The sequence below is a fragment of the Acipenser ruthenus genome, chromosome 14 (assembly GCF_902713425.1).
Source record: "Acipenser ruthenus chromosome 14, fAciRut3.2 maternal haplotype, whole genome shotgun sequence".
NCBI lineage: Eukaryota > Metazoa > Chordata > Actinopteri > Acipenseriformes > Acipenseridae > Acipenser > Acipenser ruthenus.
The window spans coordinates 20433399-20460859 of record NC_081202.1 but is presented as its reverse complement, the minus strand read 5'-3'; the positions used below and the strand labels follow the sequence as shown (position 1 = coordinate 20460859).

At 37.7% G+C, this 27461-nt stretch overlaps 1 protein-coding gene across 4 annotated transcripts in view; it reads right to left on the bottom strand.

The window, feature by feature from the left end:
* Positions 1-27461, bottom strand: part of LOC117419905 (copine-8) — a 124066-nt gene that overhangs the window by 75786 nt on the left and 20819 nt on the right. For all 4 annotated transcript variants that reach the window (XM_058986071.1, XM_034033268.3, XM_034033267.3 and 1 more), the window contains 3 exons: positions 23730-23776; positions 20867-20970; positions 15765-15804 (listed from right to left, as the gene is read on the bottom strand). In XM_058986071.1, coding sequence (XP_058842054.1) covers positions 15765-15804; positions 20867-20970; positions 23730-23776 — 191 coding nt within the window. The remainder of the gene's footprint in view (positions 1-15764; positions 15805-20866; positions 20971-23729; positions 23777-27461) is intronic.

Genomic DNA, 27461 nt, shown 5'->3' with positions numbered 1-27461 from the left:
ACGTTCTGATGGGACGTATTTTTAGTAATTTATATACCTGCTGTAGCGTATTTGACAAGAAATTAGTTCCATGATCAGTCAATATCTCGTTGGGGATCCCTACTCTTGCCATAATCTGCACTAGTTCTTTGGCTATCGCAGCAGCACTAGTGGACCTCAATGGAACTGCCTCTGGGTATCGCGTTGCGTAATCTACCACCACTAATATATGCGTATACCCGGAGTCAGAAGGTAGCAAAGGGCCGACTATGTCCACTGCGATGCGTTCAAAGGGGGTGGAAATAATCGGCAGTGGGACCAAAGGGGCGGGGCGCACTCGACCCGGCGCTACTCTCTGGCAGTCTGGGCATGTGGCTACATATTTCGACACTTCCTTATAAAGACCTGGCCAAAAGAATCGAGCCAATATCCGTTCCCTTGTCTTGTCAACTCCGAGGTGCCCCGCAAAAGGGATATCATGCGCCAGCCTCATGACCTCCAGCCGACAAGACGGGGGGACCAATAATTGTGTTACAGGATGTCCTGTGCCCGCGGCCAGGTTTACCCTATATAGTAATTGCCCCTTGATAATGAAGTGTGGAAATACTAGTGCCCCAGCGCCTTCAACATCCTTACCTTCAATGGACCGGACCTGTCCCCGAATGTGCACCAGTGATGGGTCATTGTCCTGCTCCCACACTAGGTTCACATTCGAGTGCCACATGTCCGGTATATTGAGCGGGGCGGGAGTAACATCTGCCCTTGATGGCCCAGTAACCTCGCCCTCTCGGTCACACTGCGTTCCGACCCCCTTCGACTGACGTTTTTCACCGTTATAACAGGCTCCCACCAGCCCCCAGCCTTGTCTCATTAACGCTCCCTCCCATTTCCGCAGCCTTCTCTCTTTGTTTGTTTTTTCCGGCCGGAACAGGGAAGAGAACATTTCCGCTTGAAAGGGAAAAACATTACCAATCATTTCCCCTTCTACTTTTTCTGCCACATTTGCGTGTATGGCCGGGACTGCCCTTAATTTCAATAAATCTTTATAGTTGGGCCAGTCCCGACCCAGAATAATGGGATGTGGTAACCTTTCCGCTACCCCAACTACCAGGGAACGTTTCATCGGACCGACCGATAAATATGCTTTTACTGTGGGGTATGTTGCCGTGTCTCCATGGATACAGGAGATCGCCACCTGACCTTGTGGCTGCCACACCATACCGCCTAAGAGAGATGCTCTAATTAAGGTCTGACCACACCCTGTGTCCACTAATGCATGGGTTTTCACATTTCCAAAAATCACCTTAACAATACAAGGCCCCTCCCGACCATTTTTCCCTCGCTTACCCGCTTCAGATGCCAGATTACAGACGGCCACGTCACACTCCATCGCAGATGGGCATGACCTAGCCTGATGTCCCGGCTGGCGGCACCTAAAACAGGTAGGGGGAAAGGAGGGCACAGTATTAAATGGTCTGTCCCGCTGCTGGTATGGCAACGGGGCAGGGCAGCACCTCTACCCCAGCTGGGGGCCAACCTTGGTCTCCATGAAGAGGAGGCAAGGTCGCCCATTGGGGTTGGTGCTCTTGGAGGTCGTTGAACCGGTCCTGGTGGTGGGGCTGATGGAGCAGAGAGAGGAGGTGGGGCTCGGCCGCTCCGTTGAGGTGGGGTGAGTAGCCCGGTCTGGGCGGATACCAGGGAGTCCTCGAAGTCCTCAGCGAGCTTGACTGCCTGTTCCAGGGTGTCGGGGTTGTGGCGCCGTATCCATCCTTGGGTCTCGGCGCCGACCACATGACAAAACTGCTCAATGACGATGGCCTCCCCCATCTGGGCAGTTGTTTTTAGCGCCGGGGTGAGCCAGTGTATCATGTGGTCACAGAGCTTCTGCGCGACCACCCTGGGGCGTACGTTCGGGGACCTCCTGTACTCCCTGAACCTCACTCGGTGCGTTTCCTCCGTAATGTTAAGACGGCGGAGAATAGCCAGCTTTACCAGGTCATATTGAGCGGCGTCGTCATCCCCCATCGCCTGGTAGGCTGCCTGCGCTTCCCCAATCAGGCAGGGTCCCAGCTGGCTTGCCCAGAACTGTCGGGGCCATGACGCGGTGGTAGCCAGCCGCTCAAATGCCACCAGGTATGCCTCTGGATCATCATCCGCCGTCATTTTCTGCGTCCGTGCTTTGGGCGCTCTGAAGCTGCATTCTGCTGATGCTGTGGGAGGTATTGCCAGCCCGACCCTCTCGATCAGCGCAGTGTACCTCTCCTCTCTCCGTCTTTCCTCCACCTCCCGTCTGCTGTCCAGCTGCTCCAGCAGCGCCGACAGTGTTGCGTAGTCCATCCCACTTCTGACACCACGTGTGGCAAAGTGGTAATGACGTGCAGGTGAGTGCAGTGCAGAAGAATCACACAGACAAACGTTGGTACAGGTGCAAGGGTGTTTATTTAAATTAATAAATGTCCAGAGCCTCAAGGCAAAACCTGTAACTAATAATAATGCTGGAAGTGATACAGCGGCGTGTATCACTTCTCGTTATAATCCTACGGGTTTGACCCGCAACCCCAAAGTCCCGTTCCGACACCCACACTAAACACAAACACAAAGACAGTGCGTGATTTAAGTGCTAAAAGGTGCAAAACAAAAGACAGTTCCAGTAGTGAAAAGGTGAGTGGTGAAGTCCGGGTTTGTCGCTGGCCTGCGGCTGCAGCTCCGGATCGTGCTCAGTAATCTTTAGTGAGACAACAACACACAAGACACACAGTGTTAGAACACAGACACAAAACACTCACGGTCGATCTCACAAACGGGCTCCTTCTTGGTCATATAATTTAACCATATGCAAAGGAACAGATCACTCAAGCCATGCCCCCTATTTATACCCTTGCCCATGACCCCGAGGTTAACGAGCGCATCCGCTCCTCCAGTCCTCGGATGCCACGCCGCTTACCGTCTGGGTCACTGAGCTCGGGTGCCATAGCTCCGCCCCCTTCCGAACTGACCGACTTCCATCTACCCTACGGAATAAATTGTCGTGCCATTTCATTAAGGGTACTCTGTTCCTCGTACACCGTGCTCTCACAGGTCGAAAGGGAGATCTAACACTAAGACTCATTCGATCTCTGTCACAGTGACCTATCACATATACCATATGTGGGGGTGTGGGGCTAGTGGCCAGGCTGTGTGTCAGGGAGTACTCCACACAAATATGAAACGAATGCTCTTGTGAGCACTTAAATAAATAAAAGAAAAAGAAAAGTGAAAATGTAAACAAAAGCCTCGCTCCCACACTGGAGTGCTAATATTCCAAAACTGCCTGACTGGCTTCCCGAGCCAGGTGCTTTTACAGTTATTTGCTCATCAATGAAACAATCAATTTGGCCACCTGTCGCCTAACAGGATGGCTATATTTGGGCTTCCGGTCCCCCAGTTTCCTGTATTTTTTTTTAAGTGCAATTTTTCCACCTGTCCTGCAATTCTCTAGTTCCTCACAGAAATGTGAGTACACTAGATCATTCTATTGAACATCCTCATTTAAATACAGTAGGGGCACTTCATTTCTGCAGTATACGCTTTCAGATTCGGAAAAGCAGTGTTAATTTAAAGATCAGAAGAGGACCCCCCAAAAAGGATTTCTTAGCTGTTTCTAAGGAAGAATATGCATAATTCAAATGTTTAAGTTTAAATCATAAAAACCAGCATTTTAACCAAGTCTAAATTAGTAATGTCTAGTATTAGAAATATAATGCATTATGCATAAAAGACATTCATTCATATGTCATAAAAAATATATAACTCTATTCTACCTCCGACAGTGTGATACAATAGACAAGGATTTCCTGTGACATACATGTCACTCTAATTTATTCTAAAAATCATGTTTGTTGCCAAGTGTTTAATTACATTGTTCACTTTAACCAAATTAAACATCTGTTTTCAGAGGTTGCTACTATTTCTGTATAAGAAAGACACAATTACAGGAAATTAGGGGGGTTAGATGTTTATATTACATCTGAACAGGAAGAAATATTTCTTTAAGATAAAGGGCTATAATTCCTTGCAAGGAATTGCTCAGAACAATAATTACCTTCTCCTAGCTGTTGTTGCTCCTTTTTGGTTTTATACAATTCAAATGGTTTAAATCCTTTGAGAAAATTTGCCTTTGCTCTTGTACTGTTTGCTATGTTATTCACCTACTGTATATTCCGTTTTCAACAAAACTGCTGATTACAAATTAACAAAATAATGTATTTATTTGCTGTTTGGATTCAATTTGTTTATTCTGTCTGTATTGTATATGTGCTATACTTTCATAACTTTATATATTCAATTGTGGCAGGGCAGAAAAAAAGTCCTGCACATAATTAGAGGGTGCAGGGCAAAGCACGGGTGAATGTATTGAGTAGTATATGCTATATGAGATATCACCATGTTAATTTTTAACCAATGAGAATGCAGCATTTGGTTTTGACAGATGCCCTTAGCCAATAAGAATCAACCGGTAGTCTCGCCTCCCAGTTCTGGTCACATGTTTGTAGTCTTTAAACAATTCTGGAAGTCCCACCTTCCCGTCCTGTCACATGTTTGTAGTTTTAATGCAAATATGGAAATCGCACCTCCCATCCTGTCACGTGTATGAAGTTTTTAATGCACTTATGGAAACCATGTTCCATGATTGTAGTTTACCACATTAAAATGGGGGAATTAAACAAAGGTTTTGGGCATTATTTTTAATTTATGTTATATGTGTTATTTCAGAAAAATAAATGGATCAGTGAAATGGTGAAAAACAAGGGGAATACATGGGCTTTTAAATATATATATATATGCTTTTTACAAAAATAAAATAAGTTTGGCAACAGGGGTATATGGTTTGTTATATTCTTTATTTCAGAAAAATACAATGAGCAGTAAAATGGGTAAAAACAAAAAGGGTACAAAGTGCTGAAAAAATAAACAAGCTTGAAATTAGGAAGAAAACTAATAATATATATTTAATTCAAAGGTAAAATTCAGGTAAAACTTGTGTAAAAACTACAAACACGTGACAGGAAGGGGTAGTGGCACTTCCACAACGCCCCCTCAGCACACTGGGGGAACTGCCAGCCACACTCGCAATTCTCTCTCAGTTTGTTCAGCCAGATACAGACAAGCACTGACACTGACAAGGTTTGTAGCATTGCATTTTAAAACTGTTTTTTTTTTTCTTCAGTTTAAGTAAATACATTGTAACAAGTACAAATACATAGTGGCAGCCGATAGTCAAGGTTTGTATTCTTTTTTTTATTGGGCTTTTTAATGTTTTAAACTCAAGACACTTTGTAGGGACATTTCAGAAGCGCTGTGTGTTGCCTTTACACGTGCTTGGGTCTCAAGCTGTGTAAAATAAATAATGCAATAAGGTTTTTAAAATGTTAACTTAACAATGTATACAGGTTCCAGCATTTTATATGTTAACCTATAGGTAGGGTTCAGGGGGCGGAGCTAGGCACCAACAACCTATCATCTGCTGTCATCAATTAAATCTACCTTATTTAAACATTAGTCACCTCTACCTCGCTGTCTTGTGTTTTTTTGTTTTTGGCTTAAACCTAAGCGATTTCAAGACCCATCTACTTTTGCGTACCTCAATAATGGAGTACTTACAGCAGTTGTCATCGGATTCAGAGGATTCCCAGGATTTTCTGTCATTAACAGATCATTCTCCTTCAGCTTCAATCCAGGGTCCATCCAGTCTCTGTTTTTTCTCCCCTTCTGGTATTTCAGTTACATCTGATCAGGCTCCTGATCAGGCTCTCGTCCAGGTTCCAGTTCAAATGTTGCCTACTGTTCCTGCCACCCAAACATCGAGTCTTCGGCCTCAGGACGCCCCTCCGGATCAATTGTTTTGGAAGGACTGGCCCATGAATAAATTGATAAAAACCCTCCTTAAAAATGGTAATGCGATTCCGGCAGGGAGTGATAGAGAGTCTCTTTTCATTCTCTATTGCAATTCAGTCTCAGCAGAACCAGTCTTTCCTCCGAAAAAACATAATCAGCCGCGCCCAGCCATTCAGCGTCCTAAAACAGACAGCAGGCAGTCTATTCCGGATCTAACCACCCCCACAACTAGCACCGCTAACCAGCAGCCAGCCATTGAAACCCAACACTCGCAAATATTCAACGAGATAAAATCATTTATGCAGCCTTTTTCCGATACTCTATCTTCGGTCAGTTCTCAACTGTCGGATCTAGAAAAAAGGGTGTCTATTATGGAACAGGGAAAACAATCTACAGTGCAGTCATTAATTTCAGCATCAAAATACTGCAGCGTCACCTACAGCTTCTTCCGGTCCAGCCCTAATTTCAGCCAGCGAAGCAGATTCTCCAATATACAACCTTGCTACCACATCTACATACGGATCCTCCTCTCCAACGGCAGCTAGACGTCACACTATATCTCCACAAATCAGACGTATCATTCTCGAAGGTAAGGACATTAATCTTGTTTCACTATTAATGACGACTTCGGAATTCTTGGACCATAGAGTAGTCGATTGTGGAGAATTGGTGGTAACTCTAAAATCCAGAGATCCCAGACTGCTTAAAAATCTTACATAGGGGAGTTTGTCCTTGCTTTCTCCATATTCAGAGATGTGTTATGCTCGGTATATCCTAACCGCAGAGCTGAATTGGAATCTTACAAATATTACATCGTGGAGCTGTCTGTCAGATACTGAGGGACTATGTTTTATGAGTATCATAAAGCATTCTCTGCAAAAGCAGCAGCGATATTGGCAGCAGATAATCACATCATCAATTGGGCAAAACCTGATCCAGATCTATAAAATAGAATTTTTGGTGTTCTAAGGGCTAACGCATGTGGGGTCTGCGCTTCAACAGCTCATTCAACAGCCCTCTGCCCTAAAGCTGCAACTGCATCAACTTCTAAAGCACCCGGTTTCGCCGCTAATTCATACAGATCTTCAGTAACTAATCCTATACATTCTTCAGCTCCCCTCAATCAATCTACAAGGAAAGACAAATACGGGCGCAGTATTAGATTTTCAGGAGGAAGACAAATCTGCAACAATTTCAATACTGGCTTCTGTTCGAATAGGCAATGCAATTTTATCCACATGTGCAGCAATTGCGGTGATGCTCACTCTAATACAATCTGCCCTTTAAAACGCAAGTGACTTTCCCCGATGCTCACCATCTTTACTCCTATAAACATCCTGGCGTTATCAAGTAAATTACAGAATCATCCCGACAGTAACTTAATTAATTACCTGATCGACGGATTAAAAAATGTTTTTTCAACCGGTCTTACTCAAATTCCTTCTTCCTCGTTCCAAAGCAAAAATCTTTATTCAGCGACTCAAGATCCACAATCAGTGCAGTCTCTCATCGAAAAAGAAATTTAAAAAGGATTTATAGTCGGTCCATTTTTAGCTCCTCCTTTTCCAGTATATAGAATTAATCCTATCGGCATTGCCACGAGGAAAATGTCAGGAAAAAAGCGTCTCATTATTGATTTATCAGCACCACGGGGGTCAAGCACCAGCAGCATTAACTCATTAATTCCCCAAGATCAATTTTCCCTGCATTACATCACCATTGCAGACACAATACATTCATTTAAATTAGTAGGTCGTGGTTCCTGGTTAGCAAAAGCAGATATATCAGACGCATTTAAAGTAATGCCAATCCATCCTTCTCTCCGTCACCTGTTTGGTATATGCTGGGAAGGGAAGTTTTATTTTGCCACTCAATTGACTTTCGGCTGCCGCAGCAGCCCGAAGATATTTGATACCCTGTCAGAAGCATTATGCTGGATTCTCCTTAATGTCTATCATGTCCCGTTCTTGCTCCACTTGCTGGACGATTTTTTAGTAATTTCTCCTCCTTCAGATGCACCAGCAGAAGCGATTTCCAATCTTAAAAGCTTATTTTCCGAAGTTGGCGTTCCGCTTTCAGAAGAAAAATCAATCGGTATCCTTCATTTTTTGGAATTCCTTGGAATCATTCTAGATACAGAAAAGTTTGAAGCCCGCCTGCCTGAGTCTAAACTTAACCATATTCATTTGCTCATTCAGGATTTTCAGATCAGTAAAACAATTAAAAAACGGGCACTGCTTTCATTGCTGGGTTACTTTAATTTTGCAATACATATCATTCCACAGGGGAGGACGTTTATATCTCGGCTGCTAGCACTGGCATCAACAGCAAAAAATCTTAAAAATATTGGGCGCTGGACTTCATCAGCAGTTGAAAGTTATATTCGTTCTTCATCATCTGAAATATCCTCCGCACATCAGTCCATTGCTAGTATGTCCGGAGTGGGGACTACCTTTCTGCCTGAGCCACCAAAGATTTCCCCCTAAGAAATAAAATTAAAGAAAGAGGTTTTTTTTTTCCACTGTGCAGAGGGTCTTCACATAGTCATTAGGGTACAGTCTACTAACCCCTTTGTCACGTTAAGTGTTTGTTTTCTTTCGTCTAAATGTTTTCTCTTTTCTTCTTTCTTATGCATTGGCGGTTCTCTCTTTTTTCTTCTTCACGTTGCGTCAAAGGGGAGCCGGGGGTCCATCTTTTGGGGGGTTAGTGATTCCACTTTCTCCAACCCTTTGTTAAGCTCTGTTTCATTTACCTCATAGAGGAGGGTTCTCCATGAGTCAGAGGGGACCTCCGGCCAAACCCTTCCATCTGCATGTATGTTTCTTTTGGGATTCTTCTTTCAGGTCTGATGCCTCTATGTGAGGGTCCCCAAGCGGTGGCATCCCTCGTGTTTGTCGGGTCTCCTCAAAGACAGTGGCCCCTCTCCTGTTTGTCGGGTCTCCTCGGCGACGGAACCCCCCTTCTATTATGTTGGGCTTCAAAGAGGTGGAACACCAAGCATTATATGTTTTAACAAATACTAACTTTATGTTTTCTTTCCGGTTCGCGAGCCTCTTCGTATGTCGGGTAACCTCAGAGACGGTGCCCCTCTTGGTATGTCGGGTCACCTCAAAGACGGTGGCCCCCCACCTGTTTGTCGGGTCTCCTCAGCGATGGAACCCCCCTACTGTATATGTTGGGTCAGGAAGAGCCAGAACCTCTTTTGTGTTATCAATACTAATTCATGTTTTCTTTCCGGTTCGCGAGCCTCTTCGTATGTCGGGTAACCTCAGAGACGGTGCCCCTCTCGTATGTCGGGTCACCTCAAAGACAGTGGCCCCCCTCCTGTTTATCGTGTCTATCGATCAAGTAAATGTTGGGCCTTGAAGAGGCGGAGCCCCTCTCTCCATGTGTATATGTTTACTAACTCTGTCAATAAACACTATCAGGTGGCATAGCTCCGCCCCGTGAATTGTGTATTTATGTATTTGTTGTTCCTTATTTTAAACATTTTGTCTTTTTTCAACAGCCACGCTTCTCTATTTGGATCTGTACAGCATCTGTTCCTTGTTAATTTTAAAACACTTTATGTCTTTTTTTTTTTTTTTTTACAGACACGCTTCTCTGTGTAATGTACTTGTTTTTAACATTTCACTGGCTTCGTTATCAAGCTTGCTTTATTTTTCAACTCTATACATTTTAGGTTTTTTTTTTTTTTTTACCATTTTCAACTTTCTTTATTTTTTCAACACTTTATATATTATTGTTTTCCCTTTTTACTAGTATTAATTTCAACACTTTATACATTTTTTGTTCACATTTTCAAGCTTGCTCTATTTTTCAACATTTCAAGCTTGTTTATTTTTTCAGCACTTTGTACCCTTTTTGTTTTCACCCATTTTACTGCTCATTTTATTTTTCTGAAATAAAGCATAACACAAAACAAACTGTATACCCGTTTTTTAAACATTTTATTTTTGTAAAAAAACCCTTATTTTTCTGAAATAACATATGTAGCTAAACACACTTTGTACCCGTTTTTTTCCATTTACTGCTCCTTTTATTTTTCAACACTTTGTACCTTTTTGTTTTTCCCAATTTTACTGCTCATTTTATTTTTCTGAAATAAAGAATATAACAAACTATATACCCCTGTTTCCAAACTTATTTTATTTTTGTAAAAACTTATTTTATTTTAAAAAAGCCCATGTATTCCCCTTGTTTTCCCCATTTCACTGATCCATTTATTTTTCTGAAATAACACACATAACACAAATTAAAAATAATACCCCAAACCTTTGTTTAATTCCCCATTTTAATGTGATAAACTACAATCATGGAACACGGTTTCCGTAAGTGCATTAAAAACTACATACATGTGACAGGACGGGAAGGTGGGACGTCCAGAATTGCTTAAAGACTACAAACACGTGACAGGAACTGGGAGGTGGGACTTCCGGTCTATCCTGATTGGCTAAGGACACCTGTCAAAACCAAATGCTGCATTCTCATTGATTAAAAATGAACATGGTCATATCTCATATAGCATATACTACTGTATTGTTATGATTTCAAATGTATTGTGGTGTATTGTATTATTATTTAAAAGGAAATATATTGTTTGGACACGGGTGATGTTATTATTGTATGATTTAAATGTATTTTGTGTATTTAAAAAATCATGGTTTTCTTTGTTATTGACAGCATGGATGAGGTTATAGCCCCATCCCTCTAAACCCTGTGCAGAACGTGACATAAAGGTTTATATACCGTGGCCATCTCCGAATTAACAACTAATTAATTAATTAATTCAGAGATGGCCATGTGTATATGAACCTGTATGTTTGTATGTTTGGTGTGGGGTGTTCAAGAGGAAGAAAGTGTGTGAGAGAGAGATGGGAAAAACGAAACAGAAAGTAAAAACAAAAAGCAATTGCTACGCGTGCTGGAAGCACCAGCATGGTACTTGTTTGTTTGGGTGTCAGGAGATTTTGTGTTTGTGACTTGTTTTTGTTTAAACTTTTATTTTGGCTCTGTGAGCAGTGTTTTTCTTTAAATCGTTTTTTTTATTTTTGTTTTCAATAACAATGGCCAACCAGGGCGCTCTTTCACCCGCAGTGCCTGCCTGTGTGTCTCTCGTACCTACATAATTAAATATTTATAGTTATGAAAATATTTTAGCTTTTTCTATACTTGTGGTTATGAATGAGATTTTATTCACTTGCTTTAACCGTTTGTCAGCTTTCTGATCTGGGAACGTCATCACTCGGTCAACCTGTCACACCACTGTATTGAATTAGACCGCAAAGTTTGGTAGTTGTTTACTGCAACACAACTAATGCATGAATCCCCAGAAGAATGAAATAGGCCAGTGCCAGGTGCAAAGCTTCCTGCAAAACAAGATAAAGCTGCCCCAACACTGCTATTAACAGAAAACAAGAAGTGGTTAGGTCTGATACAAACTTGTCATTGTGGCAGGACTGGTTATGTGATAAGTCTGAAAAGACATTTCTAGATTTCAAAAGAGACATTGCTTTTTTACACATACAATGTACTGCTTTAAATACTTTTGCTTCTGAGAAGGATTTTTATCCTCAATCAACTTTGTTCATCAGTTGTTTCTATTATAATTATTATGCTCTAAACTGCATTCCATGGTACCAAGTACAATTTTAATGAAAATCTGATTTTCTTTGTAGCAGTTTAGCGAATGTAGAGTATAGAATTTTTTTAATACAAATACCATTAACTAGGCCCCAGTAGGACATTCCTCCATAATTAAATTGAATCAGTAGCCGTTCACCAAAGATCAAACTACTATTTTATTTTCTCAACCAGTGACTTATTTACTTCATGGCATTCATGGCTTGGCATTGCATCTTAAAATGTTATCCTCAAGTCAGAACAATGAACTATGAACAAACTTGAAGGAAATGTATGAGTTTATGAATCTACATGTGTTGCATGTATTTATATTTATATATATGCCCTAAGACCATGATGGTGAGAGTGTATATGCAGCAACGTCATTTATGCAGGATTAGGGGTGAGCAGAAGAGCTTGTACTTGGAGCCATCATACTCGTATTGGTTCTCATACTCTGATCGTATTAGGAAGTGGGTGGGGTGAAACCACAGCTGTCATAAAAAGTTATTCTGGCACAGAAAGTTACAAGGCATAGGAAATGACCAGACAGTCTTTGATTTTGATAGTTGAAGTCCAAATGTGTTTAATTTTTTGCCATAGGTGGACAGAGATAAATCTGCAGATGCCTTGAAAACACCTTCCTGGCACTCACAAGGTGATCAGACAGTACTTTGAAGTTATTTGCCTGCATTTTTTATCATTTTGAAGTCCTGGTGTGTATTTTTATCAGCGGACGTGTCTGGGGCTAACACCAGAAGTATGTTCTGAAAGAAAGCCGTACTCTGTACAGATACTGATTTGCACCAGTTACTCGGAGCACCCATATAAGGAAGCATATACATTTTTTCCATTTGTGTATTCATAAATGCATAAGTTACTCACAAAAATTGAAAATCCACAATTAAAAATCATCAGTTAACACACAGCTGTGCATTACTCATTGATTAGCCTGTGGAGCCCTTCAAAGCAGCGGGGAATGTCTGCTATTGTCCTATTTAACATTTGGAACTTTAAATTAACATTGCTACCAGATCTTTACAAATATTTCTAATTAGCCACCTCAAGACAGTAGTTCAATTACACTTGATTTAAACACACACACACACACACACACACACACACACACACACACACACGTGCACCTACTGAAGAGCTTGACTTATATTTTAGAAATATCAGATGGTTTACAGTAAACATCTCATAAGCTAAAACCACAAACACTATTGTTACCACATAAACAGGTACTAGAGCCTTCTTGAGAATGGGGATGAAAAATGTAACTTATATTAAAAAAAAATCCTCTCAAAGTAATACCGTATTTGGAGATTACACCATGTACCAAAAACAGCACAATACTCTCAATCTACAAAAAACCCAAATTGCAGCTCCTTGACTTAAGAAATCCACAAAGCAACTTAAAAGATTGAGCTGGACCACAGTTGTGGTTGTAGAACCAAAGAAGAGGACATTGCATAAAGACTGGGTTGGATCCTTCCGAGGGTCAAACAATCATCAAGGACAGTCAATGAGTTAGTGTTGCCCAAGACTGTTTAATAGAATCTATGGCACACTCTTCACTTGAAATGTAATGAAAGTTACACATCTCATAGACATTAAGGGGGAAGGGGGGGGGGGGGGGGGATTTCCAAAGGTTTGTAAATGATAACTCCAGTGTTACTGAACAAATCCATATGTAGCATTGATTTTCAAGCTGTCGTTATGTCTATTTCGTTATTAAATAATCGTGTTCATGTGATTTCTGAAATTATGTTGATTTCCTAAATAATGTCAATATCTTAACGAGCAGTGCTTATTGTGACTATTTCTTTTGTGTGTGTGGGAATTTAAAAGGAAATCGATGTTAATTGTCATAATTTATCAGGAATTAATTTGCACTTGGAAAAGGACATTTTTAATTAAACGAAAAAGGATATGACACCTTGAAACAGTATTTATGTTCTTTGGTGTTAAAAAAAATAGAATAAACAAACTACAGTATGGATTTGCTGGAAGCAGCAGCAGTTGCAACAGCAGTAGCAGCAAATTTAATTTTAGAGCTTGAGTGTGAGCCTTAGATTGACAGACCCCGGCTGCGATGCCGACAATACAGAGAGAGGGTGTACAGGAGGGATCAGGGTTAATTTCTTAGATTTACCAGATGAAGATGTAAAAGCTCGATTGCGTCTGTATGGGGCATTTTGTCGACCTCCGGCAGACTCTGTAGGAGGACCTTGAATTGCCTACGAAAAGAGGCCGTGCCGTACCAACATTCACCAAACGTGCAGGTGATTTGTGATGCATCCTATAACAACATCTGGAACGTATGTGCAAATTTCCCTGGCTCCTGTTATGACCCTTACATTTCGACACAATCCGCTGTGTTTAATCATTTCAGAGACCCAATACTCTGTAAGACTACCTAGATAATTCAATATTTGTAGTTATGAAAATATTTTAGCTTTTTCTATACTTGTGGTTATGAATGAGATTTTATTTACTAGCCTATATGAGCTCTGGATACGTATATTAATGACAGCTGACCTCTACCGTAGATTTCATTTGAATTATACAAATACAAACCTAAGAGTAAATAATGAAATCTTGGTATAGAAAACAGCATACTATTACAATAAAGTTTCCTCACCGGTGATTGCGGATTTGCAATGCGTCCTTGTTAGGGAGTTCTATCGTAATTTTAAAAGCTTAATAAATATATAATGAAATGTTAAATACATGGTATACATGTATAACAACTAACAACTATACAAACAAATGGCACTTCAAAACGTATTTATTTATAGCCACAATCATACATACTAAAATACATCAACATAAGAAAATAGATTCCAACCAAGCTTACATAGATGGCTCTCCCCATCCAAAAAAAGGTATTATTTTCTTTTTAACCAAATAAAGATTGCAAAATTCACAGTAAAAGAGTTGTATATAAAATAACCCCCCGAATAAGGGTAAATGACTAGTGGGGTTTAAGTTTTTTTTATAATTTTTTTTTTAATTCTGTGCCATCCAATTTCTACCCACATGCCAGATAATTGTAAATCAGCATTTTATATGTGGAGTTTTCTAAAGAAATATACATTCTGGATGACAAAATACACAATTTTAAATGAGGTTTACAAATTATATACAAAATAGATATTCCCATTATTTTTATTTCCATTTGGCTGCTAACAGTGAATTATGCTAACATTCATTTTTCTTGATCTCGTTAATATGCATTTTGATTAACGAGTTCCCCTTATCTAGTCGTTGAGACAGGAAGTGACTTGCGAGAAATTTGTTTATTAACGACCTCATCACCTCAATTTCAAAGCATTATCGGATTGATTTTATTAACAAATTTAATTTGAAAATCACTTGCTACTAAAGCTGTCATTACTAGACCGTGAGTTACTAGACTTAAAGAGCTTTAAGTAAATGTGTTTGCAGCAGGGACAGCGTTCCGTCACTGGCTTCTCTTTGAACTTAAATAATACTTGAAATGGGAAACTACTCAATTGTTCCTACAGTACAAGGACAAAGCAATCTAAAATGTTTTCATATAAATATATTTTTATATAAAAATCTTTTATACTGCGGTTTAACTTCTACGCAATGGTTTTGTCGTCACAATCAAACCAAGTAGCTTTTGCATGTTCCACACATTCTAAAGCGCATTTTAAATACAGGCAATTTTTTTTTGAAAACCTCTAATAAATTACAAATAATATTATCTTGCATTATGAAATGATTCAGCATAATTAGCCTATGGCAATGCATCATCTTAAATCAATCTGCGGAAGTACCAACTTCCATTTTCATTGTCCTACTTCACAACAAGAAGAACGTCTTTAACAGGATATCATAACAAAAACCCAACTGGAGAACAAAGAGTCAAGACACAATTGGTACAACATTGGACACAATTCCCTCCAGCCATATGGTATCTACTTAAACAGCCAATCCTGTGTCGGCCATTGCTTCATCAACCTGTCAGTCTCAATTAGATTGAAGGTCAAGAGTATGTTCTTGTACATCCGATCTGCATACAGTAGGTCTAGCATTTCATGTGATGCTTCTGCTGGTGCATGACCTGCGCTAGAGGCTCAGAACATCAGCAAGACACAAATTAAGGTACTTAAGGATTTCTTTATTTTTTATTTTTATTTTTTCACCAGCAATTCAAGTTTTAAAATGTCTTTGGCAGCACTTTGCTCATACTAAATGTAGTAGCACAAAAGCTCTTTGTTGTTAGTTGGTGTTAATGGAAATAATTAAAAACTTACGTGTTTTGATAAGTTTGAACTTTTTGAATCAACATCATACCTGTGGGATGAGATAAAAAAACAAACAATTGATAAGCATTTTATTCAAAATAGCAGATAATATACAGCTATGGCCACAAGTTTTGCATCACCTACAATTTTAGGATTGAGACATAATTAATAAAAAACTACTTTGATATTTTATTTAACATCATGTAATCAAAGAAACTACAAAATTATATCACAAAGTCAAACAGAAGCCATAATAGTAATACAGTACTAGATTTTGTAATGTCAGTTTTTCGTTAAGTATATGGAAAACTAGAAAGCGGTATGTAATTCAATATGTTAATGTAACATTATTCAGCAGGTTTCATTCGACTTTATGAAGCAAAATTAGTTAATTTATAGGGTGATGCAAAACGTTTGGCCATAGCTGTAGAAGAAAACTAAGTATCTTCAACTGCAATTAAAAGCTTGATAGCTCATTCAACAAAAGTGTTCAGCTTCTTATTATGAGAAATGTCATCTTGTTTCTGGATTATAATGCATGCTAAACATACAATTTGATTGTTCACATTTCAGATGGTGTAAGACTATCAAGCCTTCGTATTCTTTTTCACAGTTATTACACTAATTAACACATTAAGGTCTTAATCATCAAGCAATGGAGTCCTGGAGGACAGCAGTATCTCTCATACTAAACATTATAGATACATTTACACTCACTGTATAAAAGCAGCAAATCAAATATTAACATTTACAATTAAATATAATAACCCGTGTGTTTTTCAATAATTCAATAAAGTGCTTCTGAATTTCTGCTTGGTGTCCTCATTTCTTATACTCAAGTAATAATGTCTTTCTCAGGGGTCATTCTATCGATACAAAATTGTCCCTGGTGACATTTAAGTGTCTATAAACCGGTTTTGTTTTGTTTTGTTTATGCAAAAAACAAAATTGCACATATATCCCTTCACTGTAAATATTTTCAAATGCCAGTAATGATTCATGTTATGTTTTTTACAGTCACAGGATGCAAGTTACTGTGCCTGCTATTATGAAATTCAAGAGTTTGCGTGCTTTGGTCTGGTCCTATAATAAAATGCCAGGGGCTGAACTGTTAGAGCTTAGGAAATGTTATGACATTTTATTATTCTAGTGATTTACTTTAAATCATGTTATTGCATGAGCGATATTTTGGTCAGGCCAACAATGCTGTGCAATCTGTTTATTCTCAAATGTGTTGTAGGCAAGTCACTGTTGTTTTTTGCATGTGCTTGCAAACAGAAGATTATATATTATATATTTTGTTTTTGTTGGGGATTGTGACAAGAGTTTGAAAGGTATCTGGATAACTGCTTTAAAATTAAACCATTGAGGTATATGTGTAACTGGAAAAAATTGGCTCAACAAAAATATATATTTATATACAGCAAAATAACATAATCCAGTTAAAATAAATTGGATTACACAGTCATATGATTTAAATTACACAACAAATATGTTATTATTTGGTAATATCACACTGGTGAAACAGTTTTGTTGTCTCCATACTGGATAACAATGTTAAAATTCAAAATCTGAAAAATAATTAATCGTAAGCCAATCCATTATAATTAAATAGGGGTACTTTCTATTTAAAATATTCTCGTTAAGATGATAATATTATTTCAAAAAAAGGGCATCTGGGGATATACAGTATCAGTATAAAAGATGACAACCAATGTAAACGAAATTTTTTGTGTGAAATTAGTCAAAAGTAATGATTTGCATAATTAGAACTTTCTTCAGAAATCTTGGCTTACGTGCACTGCTGCATTGCAACCTATTGCTGTTTTGTTTAGACAGGAATATATACCACATTTTTGTTTTGAATTCAATTTGGCTGCCAGGTAATCATGTTTTAGGAATATTTTCAGGAAACTAAGCCAACTTTTTTCAGCATTTTCATTTCAGATTTTTATTTAGACTGAGTGAAGCTTAGATTCCTGTAGTCAGGAGGATGACAGTAAATAACCAGATTTCCAAATAAACACACTAGAGCATTAGGAGCAGCAGGAATGTATGTAGGTATGTACTAGGCAGCCACGTGGCACTGGTAAGCAACCATTCGGTTTGTTATTAGTTTAAAAGTTACATTTAAGAAACACATGCCTTTCTAAGAGGGATAGCGATTACCGTCTGTTTAGAAAGAGTTTTGTCTACCTTGATTGTCAATTCAATAACTTCTGTGATACTCTATTATGGACAGTTATTTACAGGCTCCTTATAGAACAGAATGGTATTATTCTTACCAAGGTTTTACTGTATTCCGATTACTAGCTACATAGTCCACATATCTTATTCAGAACAGTGGAATACTTGATAATACAATGCATAATCATGAAATATTAGCCAGCATGTTAAAATACTGTGTAATTCATTTGTTTACCCCTTTTTAACTTAAACAAATTCAATATAAACACTAAATTTATGATTTAAAAATAAATGTACCTATTTTATGATGTTTAAGGCCCCCCACATATATACCATAGAGCTTATCCTTTGTTATCTTTGTTCCCTATAAAAATGTACAAAAGATTTGCCTGTAGCTATTCAGCATTTTGACACTAATTACACAATTATTGCATAATTGAAACTATATATATATATATATATATATATATATATATATATATATATATATATATATATATATATATATATATATATATATATATATACATATATATATATATATATATATATATATATATCACACACACACACAGTAGATCAGTAATATGCTATACCGGTAATTAATTAATTATTTCCCTGACAAACCAGCTGTAGCTTTTTTACACTTATTTTATAGGGTAGTGCAAAATATAATGTTTAGACACCAAACAAAGCCTTTACAAAAATCTGCTACAATGTGTGTGGTGGTGTCCCCTCTCTCCTTTTCTTCAGCGTTTTGCATTTAATGGCTGAGTTCATTTGCTGGAAAAACTGATGTTAATTCAATTTGACATCTTTCAACATCCATGCCCAGCTCTGCGTGCATTAGGTCAGAGTCATTCTAAATGTCTATAGGATTAGCCATATTCCTGTTGGAAGCCTAACTAATGCATACTGAACAATCAAGATCAGCGAATGTAAATGAGCTGATGCCGGTGATCATTGTTTATTTCGGGAATGTAAATTCTTCCAGACTGTGGGGCTATGGCATTATTTAAAACAAAACTGGAAATGATAACCAAACTGTTTCTGACAGTTCTTACTGGCATTGTTTTTTTTTTATCTGTAACCATGATAGCACCCACATGAAGCATATATGTATGATAGCCACTATACTGTACATAGAAGTACATATATTCAAAAGCCATAAATGGTAAACAGAAAAGGGAACATATAAATACAATTCACCCCTCCTCCCCCCTCCCAACACGTTTGTGAAATTTTATTTATAAAAATAATAATAATTAAATATTTACATTTAATTATCAAACAAACAGGAAATATAGAAGTGATCTTTAGGTGCTTGACCCTAATAATTTTCTAGAAAACACATTTTCAAATCAAAAGTATTTAACAATTCTGAAACATTAAAATGTACCACCTAACCTAGTCTACTTGTCTGTTCATATTAACATGATGTGCAGACAAGTGAATAAATAAACAGTGTAGATTCAGAAGCCTGCAGCATTGAGTGGGTTAAAAATGACATCTTAGGAACTGCTGTTGAAAGGGCACCCAGCCAAGAACAGCCCAAAGCAAATATGCAATGGGCAAGTGAAAAGAGAAATGGCAGCTGTTATCCAATCCTTTTTAGATGTAAATTGGATTACAGCACCTCTCAATTACAAGCCGTCATCTACTTTAATCTTTTCAGACATACAGTAACCCAGTTTGTGCCAAAACCATTCAGAACATAGCCGTCAAGCCGCGCATGCCAGCACGTTTAAATAACATGATTATGCACTTCATTGTCATAAAAACAACACACAGCTTTACAATATCTGTGTAGCGAGTGCTTTTCAGTGCTCTCTTATTTGTTTGTGCACACAACCAATGAATTCAATGGTAGACACATTTCACAAGCTTCATGTTGGCAGGCTCAGCATGATGTTCTGCTTGCTTAACTGCCTGAGGGTCAAACATTCATTTTAGGCTGGGTTACAGCATTGAAGGTAAAAGAGAAGGAGCTGGTAATAAAACAGCAATACTGTATGTCGGGGGTAATGGCTTAATAACCACACAGTGCTGTCAATTCTGACAGTGATTCATGTAAAGGGCAGTCACATTTGATATTTTACATTAAAAGGGCTCCTTAGAACATTAGCATTCTAATATATAACCTTAAGACATTACCACACTTGTTACACAGCATAATTATATGCATACATTAAACAGATACTTCAAATCATCTGCATTTTCAGATTTTATTTTTCTGTTTTTATATCCATTAGTGATTTGCATAATTCACCATTAACGGTCAAATAAATAACGATCTAAGCAGAAATAGAGAATAAAACAAAGGATCATGTTGTACTGAGCAAAAAATAAATACATAATATCAAATAGTAAATGACAGAACATAATATTTCTAATCTGAAGGTTAATTGCATTGCATTCTTTTTTATTACTATTACATTCCATTACTGTTCAGAATAAACCAGGGTACTGGTTTATATTGGAGAACAAAATCATTCCCTAAGCTGTGCTGCAATACAAGTTTAGTGCTCTGTTTGTATTTCATAAGTCTTTACTGTTTTATTTGCTAGTTCTCCATTTTATGACTTTGAGGTACCAATATTAAGTTGTACAGATTTTGAATTGCTTGTATCATTAAATTGCACATGCATGTTTAGTAATTAAATAAATCATATCTATTAAAATGTTCAATTTTGAGCACCACATTGATACAAGAGAAAAGACGATTAAAGACGATTAAACAAAGACGAAATTCATAGAACATTATTTGAAAATCAGCATGATAACTATAAGACAAAACTAAATATTTTACAAGGTTCAGGTCCAAAAAAATCCCCCAAAGTATAGAAGGCATGTGTTTGTCATTCCCACCCACCTCGTTTCTAATGAATATTGTAAAACATATTAGAACTTGAGTATTTACTTACAAATCAAACCGGAGGTTCTGCCTCTCTTCAAAGAAATAGTCCAGCATAAATTTCTTTACGAAATCAGGATTCAAAGTGTTGTCAATAGCTTCTGTTCTTCCATACTACAAAACAGATAAAATAAGTATCATACAATTTGAATAATATTAATTTAAAATATATACAGTAAAAAAAACTGTATGGCTTTACTCAATCTCTTTCCATAGTACATTCCACTCTCAAGTACAGTTACAGTGAAATGAATGAAGAATTACTGACCTGTCAAAAGGTGAACTAAAACGTTGCGAACATGCCCAATAACTGCAGGTATCTTCTTAAATGTTTGAAATATAAGGCCCTACTGTTAAACGTGTTTATAATACTCTTCAAAACCCATCCTTAGAAAGTTTCGTGAATAGGGCTTATACAAACTATACCTGTATATGTTTTGTCACAAGCAACCACAGTATCCTAGTGGTATTAATTTAAAAGATATGAAAATTACCATGTAGGATATTCCATCTCCAATCAAAAATGATACTAATGTATTTAAACAGATAGATCTAAAAATCACTGAAGATGACATTCAATTAGCAATCCCTCTGATATTCTTACACTGACTTTACCCTTTGTTACTGCAGAAAATGTCATGACCCTATCTAACACAAAACCCACGCCCTGTGTATCACAGTGTTTGCTGTGGTTGTGTTCATTTCTATTTTGTAATGGTTGTTTTTCTGTATTTCCATTCCAAGTGCTGTGTTATCTATACAACTTTGTTTCTTTCTTTCTCAGCTTTTTTTTTCCGTATGCATATGGTAGTTTATCATTCTAATCTAGTTAAGTAACTTTCATACTACTTGATATTGTCTTTATACTGTACACAGCTCAATAATCTGACCCACATTCTCGTTACCAGTAGAATGGAACTATAATTAACAGCAAATAGTGCAGCTGAAAGTAGCAACCTGCAAATGAAGCTAATTTCTCCGGGTTTAAACATATAGGCAAATAAGATATATACCACATTCGTCAAATAGCATCAGGGGAGGATACGTTAACATTTTAACATTTGTAATTTAGAAATCACTGTATAAGACTTCATGAGGAACTTGATCAGTTATGCCAGCAAAACACTGGTGAAGGCTTTTACCTATAAGAAAATCCATTTACCATAGAAAAACATGTAAAACTTCACATGTAAATTAGGTTCAATGAGTCTGAAAATGCTGACTTCGGGAACTAAACAAAAAAATCAAACAAAATGAATACAACATATAATACATATTATAGGGCAGCAGTGTGGAGTAGTGGTTAGGGCTCTGGACTCTTGACCGGAGGGTTGTGGGTTCAATCCCCGGTGGGGACACTGCTGTTGTACCCTTGAGCAAGGTACTTTACCTAGATTGCTCCAGTAAAAACCTAACTGTATAAATGGGTAATTGTATGTAAAAATAATGTGATATCTTGTAACAATTGTAAGTCGCCCTGGATAAGGGCGTCAGTTAAGAATTAAATAATAATAATAATAATAATAATAATAATACATCACAGAATGAAAATGAAATGTAAATAGATATGAAGGAAAACACTATCATACTTAGGGCCGACTGTTTATAGCCTTCCAAAAACTGCTTCAGAAAATCTTACTCGTCTGGTAGGGAGTGTCCGTACCAATCGTAAGAATATACAGTGTTAGCCAGCTAAAATGTGTTTGGTATTCCTCAAACATTTATAAACACCACTGTATAATTCCCAGATGGGCATGCAGGTCTATAGTATACAGTGTTAGACATAGAATACCACTGGAGAAACTTGAGCCAATTATCAAAAAGGACCAAAAGGACTACTTATCAAGCTGATCTGTTCTAGATGCATTATAAGTAACATAATCACAGCTACACCGATGGACCTCATCCAGTGTTTTTCATTTTTATTTTTAATTAGTCTTATGTAAAGGAAATGTGTTGCGCATGCCGGCTTCTTAAAGTATACAACAGTCAATTGCTTTGACTTAATATTCTTCTACAGTTTCCAGCTGTAAACTGAAGAGCAACATTCTGTCGAAACCGCTGGCTTTTAACAAATAAATGTCAGAGTTTGAAGTGAAGGAACTTGGCCTCTAGCTTAGCTGAGTTTTTTTTAGTGCAAGGGTAACACACAAAAAGCTTTATCTTTTAAATAAGATTTGAAAAACAAAAGTTTTTTAAAGTGTTCATGAAAAACTACAGTGCAAACAGCAGTACGTATCATGTACGTTATTTTCACTGAATAAAATGTGTATTTTATTATTAACTTGCTATGATATACATTTGTAATACTCATGATAATCCAACTCTAGTGTTTTTGGGGGGGGGGGGGGGGGGGTGACGACGGAGGTGCTTTTAATTTCTCATTTTTAAAAAGTCACCAGAATGCAATGACTGGAATAGAAAATGATATACACACTGATTCTATACAAGCATAAGGGTACTTTAGTTAAGATGACTGTGATATCTCATACAGTGTCTGTACCAGGTTGCTCTTCTGGCCATAATAAAAACTAGATTTGCTGTAACCCGCTCTACATGTCATATCTGTAGTCACTCTGGGGTTTACTTTGAATTATTACATTAAATAGTGTACAGCCAGTTTCTCCCAGGCAGTACAGTTTTTTTTAATACAAATATATGATAAGCTAATACATTTAATTAATACTAAAAGCTACCACTTAATTCTGTTATTTATTCAATACCATATTGTATAGCCACTGGCTCTGCACTACTTCATCCCAAATCCCCAAACAAACCATTCAACATTATGAAATATATTCCTTTAAAGAGTACAATAAAGGTCATAATATTAAATAAACATACTTGATTGCGGCTGATTCTATTGTACTTACTTCTCTCCATTCTTTGTTTCCAACTCCTTGTGTATACAGAACACAAACTGCAAAAATAAAAGAGTACATTAGCATCTTAAGACACTATTAATCAAAGATAGTAAAGTACAGCACACACAAGTAACATAATTTCTTCCCTTCTGTTTGAATATCAATGTAGTAATTTTTTCATCTATATGCAAATAATTTCATACACTGGGCTATTTTTATTTCCTACTGGATCTACTGTACAAAACAATACACTTTCCAGAGGAACAAATTGTGCCACCTGTAATTATGTCAGATTACTGTTTTCTTCATCACCACTCTAAAATCACTGAGGTGGCTGTGTGGTCCAGTGGTTAAAGAAAAGGGCTTATAACCAGAAGGTCCCTGGTTCAAATCCCACCTCAGCCACTGACTCATTGTGTGACCCAGAGCACGTCACTTAACCTCCTTGTGCTCCGTCTTTCAGGTGAGACGTAATTGTAAGTGACTCTGCAGCTGGATGCATAGTTCACACATCCTAGTCTATGTAAGTCGCCTTGGATAAAGGCGTCTGTTAAATAAACAAATAATAATAATAATAATAATAATAATAATAATAATAATGTGTTCTATATTTTAGTAATCTGAACCCAGCAAAAAAAATCATCATTGCAAACACTTTTTAATGTCTAAATTGCTTGCCACTGCTTGTGCTAATTCTGTTATATGGATAATTGGAGAAAACTTGAATCCAGCATGCTGAATTTCTCAAACAAAAAGATGTTCCTCTATATTATACATGAATTACACTAGCTGTCACAGAGTGTTATTCTGTGGTCAGATTATTTTTGATGCAAGATATCAGGTTATACAAGAAACAAATACAGTGCCTTGCAAAAGTATTCAGACCCCTGACCAATTCTCTCATATTACTGAATTACATTGAAATTTCATTCTGTTTGATATTTCATTTTAAAACACTGAAACTCAAAATCAATTATTGTAAGGTGACATTGGTTTTATGTTGGGAAATGTTTTTAAGAAAAATGAAAAACTGAAATATCTTGCTTGCATAAGTATTCAACCCCCACACATTAATATTTGGTAGAGCCACCTTTCGTTGCAATAACAGCTTTAAGTCTTTTGGGGTAAGTATGTACCAGCTTTGCACACAGTGTCGGAGTGATTTTGGCCCATTCTTCTTGGCAGATTTACTCCAGGTTGTTCAGGTTGGTTGGACGACGCTTGTGGACCGCAATTTTCAAATAGTGCCACAGATTCTCAATGGGATTGAGATCAAGACTTTGACTGGGCCACTGTAGGACATTCACCTTTTTGCTCTTGAGCCACTCCAATGTTGCTTTGGCCTTGTGCTTGGGATCATTGTCCTGCTGAAAGGTGAATTTCCTCCCAAGCTTGCAGTATTTCCCTGTATTTTGCTCCATCAATTCTTCCTTCAATTTTAACAAGATGCCCAGTCCCTGCAGATGAGAAGCATCCCCACAGCATGATGCTGCCACCACCATACTTCACTGTAGGGATGGTGTGTTTTGAGGCATGGGCAGTGTTAGGTTTGCGCCACACATAGCGATTTGAGTTTTGGCCAAAAAGCTCTATCTTGGTCTCATCTGACCACAAAACCTTTTCCCACATCGTTGCTGGGTCACTCTCATGCTTTCTGGCAAACTCCAGACATGCTTTCAGATGGTACTTTTTGAGTAACGGCTTCTTTCTTGCCACCCTCCCATACAGGCCAGTGTTATGCAGAGCTCTTGATATGGTTGACTGGGGCACCAATACTCCACTCCCAGCCACTGAACTCTGGAGCTCCTTCAAAGTAATTGTTGGCCTCTATGTGGCTTCTCTCACAAGTCTCCTTCTTGTTTGAGCGCTGAGTTTTGAGGGAAGCCTTTTCTTGGCAGTGCCTGGGTGGTGTGATGCAGCTTCCACTTCCTAATTATTGATCCAACTGTGCTCACTGGGATATCCAAACACTTGGATATTATTTTGTACCCTTTCCCTAATCTATGCATTTGTATTACTTTATCTCTACCTTCTGTAGAATGCTCTTTGGTCTTCATTTTCCTTCAGATTCACAGCCTGACCAATGATCCTTCAACAGTGGGGTTTTTATCCAGAAAATGTGACAGCAATTTTAATGGTTCACAAGTGGAGGCCAATGGTAAAGTAATTGTGTCCTCGTTAGGGCAATTTCTTTCATCGGTGTAAACTGAGAGTGCCTCCCAGTACTTTACTGGCACCCTCATGACTCAAATACACATCTATTTATTTATTTTTTTTTATATTTATAGTATGTTAATTCTGTACTATTAAAGTGTGACATATTTATTTTAAAATAACATGCTGCATTGGCGTTTGCAAAAATCTTTCAAAGAAAAAAGTTTTTGTTTTTAGGAGGTGGCCAATACTTTAATAAAACGAGTGAGTGATTAATAAATATTCAGTTGTAAAATGCGACTCCTTATTTTCTGACATTTTCCAGAGTCTGCTAGCTCCAAAGTGCCCCCAGATAACCAATACACGTCTGGAGAAAATAGTTTTGATAATAATGATCTTGTTGTGTATCCACTGATTTACTATGATCACTGTTGTAATGAACTTGGAAAAGAACAAGTGAAGAAGCCTTAGGGCTCCTTTGACCTAAATGGTAACCAAGTGTGCTGGGCTTCATCTGGTCATAAATATAATATCTTTCACAGGAAACAAATAAAAACAAAAATAAGGGATTAGAGAAATGCCTGGAATTGTACCAAATCATTTTACCCTTTTACTGTGGCGTAAAACTATAATGCATGTTCTCGTGTAATCATTGGGGAGTTTAATATGTTTCTTAAAGAGGGTTTTCCTTTCAGGATTCTTACATTCATAAATAACATTGTGCCTCAGGAGGACACAACCAGTACTCAGGAGGATTTCCCTTCTGATTTTCCTACACAACCAGTCCAGGGTGCTCAGACGTACGCTGCCAAGGATTTGTTCTGTGTTCAGTGATGAGCCAAGCGGTTTCCCTCTAAGAGACTGGGAAACCAGCCAACTCTTGTTTACCACTGGTTCCCTGTAAGCTTCATAGTTCATTGATGATCAAGGGCAAGCATTAGCAAGTACAAGGTTGCTTCATCCACCCTCCCATTCTCTGTACTGTCTTATAACACAAGGGATGCCTGAATTTCAGCATCAAAGAGAACACTCATTTTAACTGTTCTTGTTTAGTAAAACTTTAGAATTTGTCATATACTAGATGCTGACAAAGTTTACAATGTATTGGAAATATTGGGCCTATTCACCATATTTTGAAGGAATGATATATGTTTGAACATATAACGTTATGAGGGAATACATTGTGCTTTGAATACACTTCTAACCCTCTTTAAAGTTGTAAATAGGTTTGTAAACTTAATTTAATGAATCAAAATGGGCTTTAAGAAAACAGTCAGAACATTAAAGAAAATAATTCCTTAAAACAGTTTTGTGGAGAAGGACCAATAGTATTTCTCTTTAGAGATAATAATATTTTGAACATAAAACTAAACTACTGAATTATTTTTCTATTCTGCAGTGGGAAACATATAATCTTCAATTCATATATGGGTGAACTATAACATTCAGTCTTTTACAAATTTTAGGAGAATTCCAGCCTGCTACCAGTTTCTGTGTTATATAGAAGCTGCACATTACACTCGGTTTATACTATTCTATATAGTTCACAATGATGTTTTTGATAGCACACTGTAGTATAGTATACAA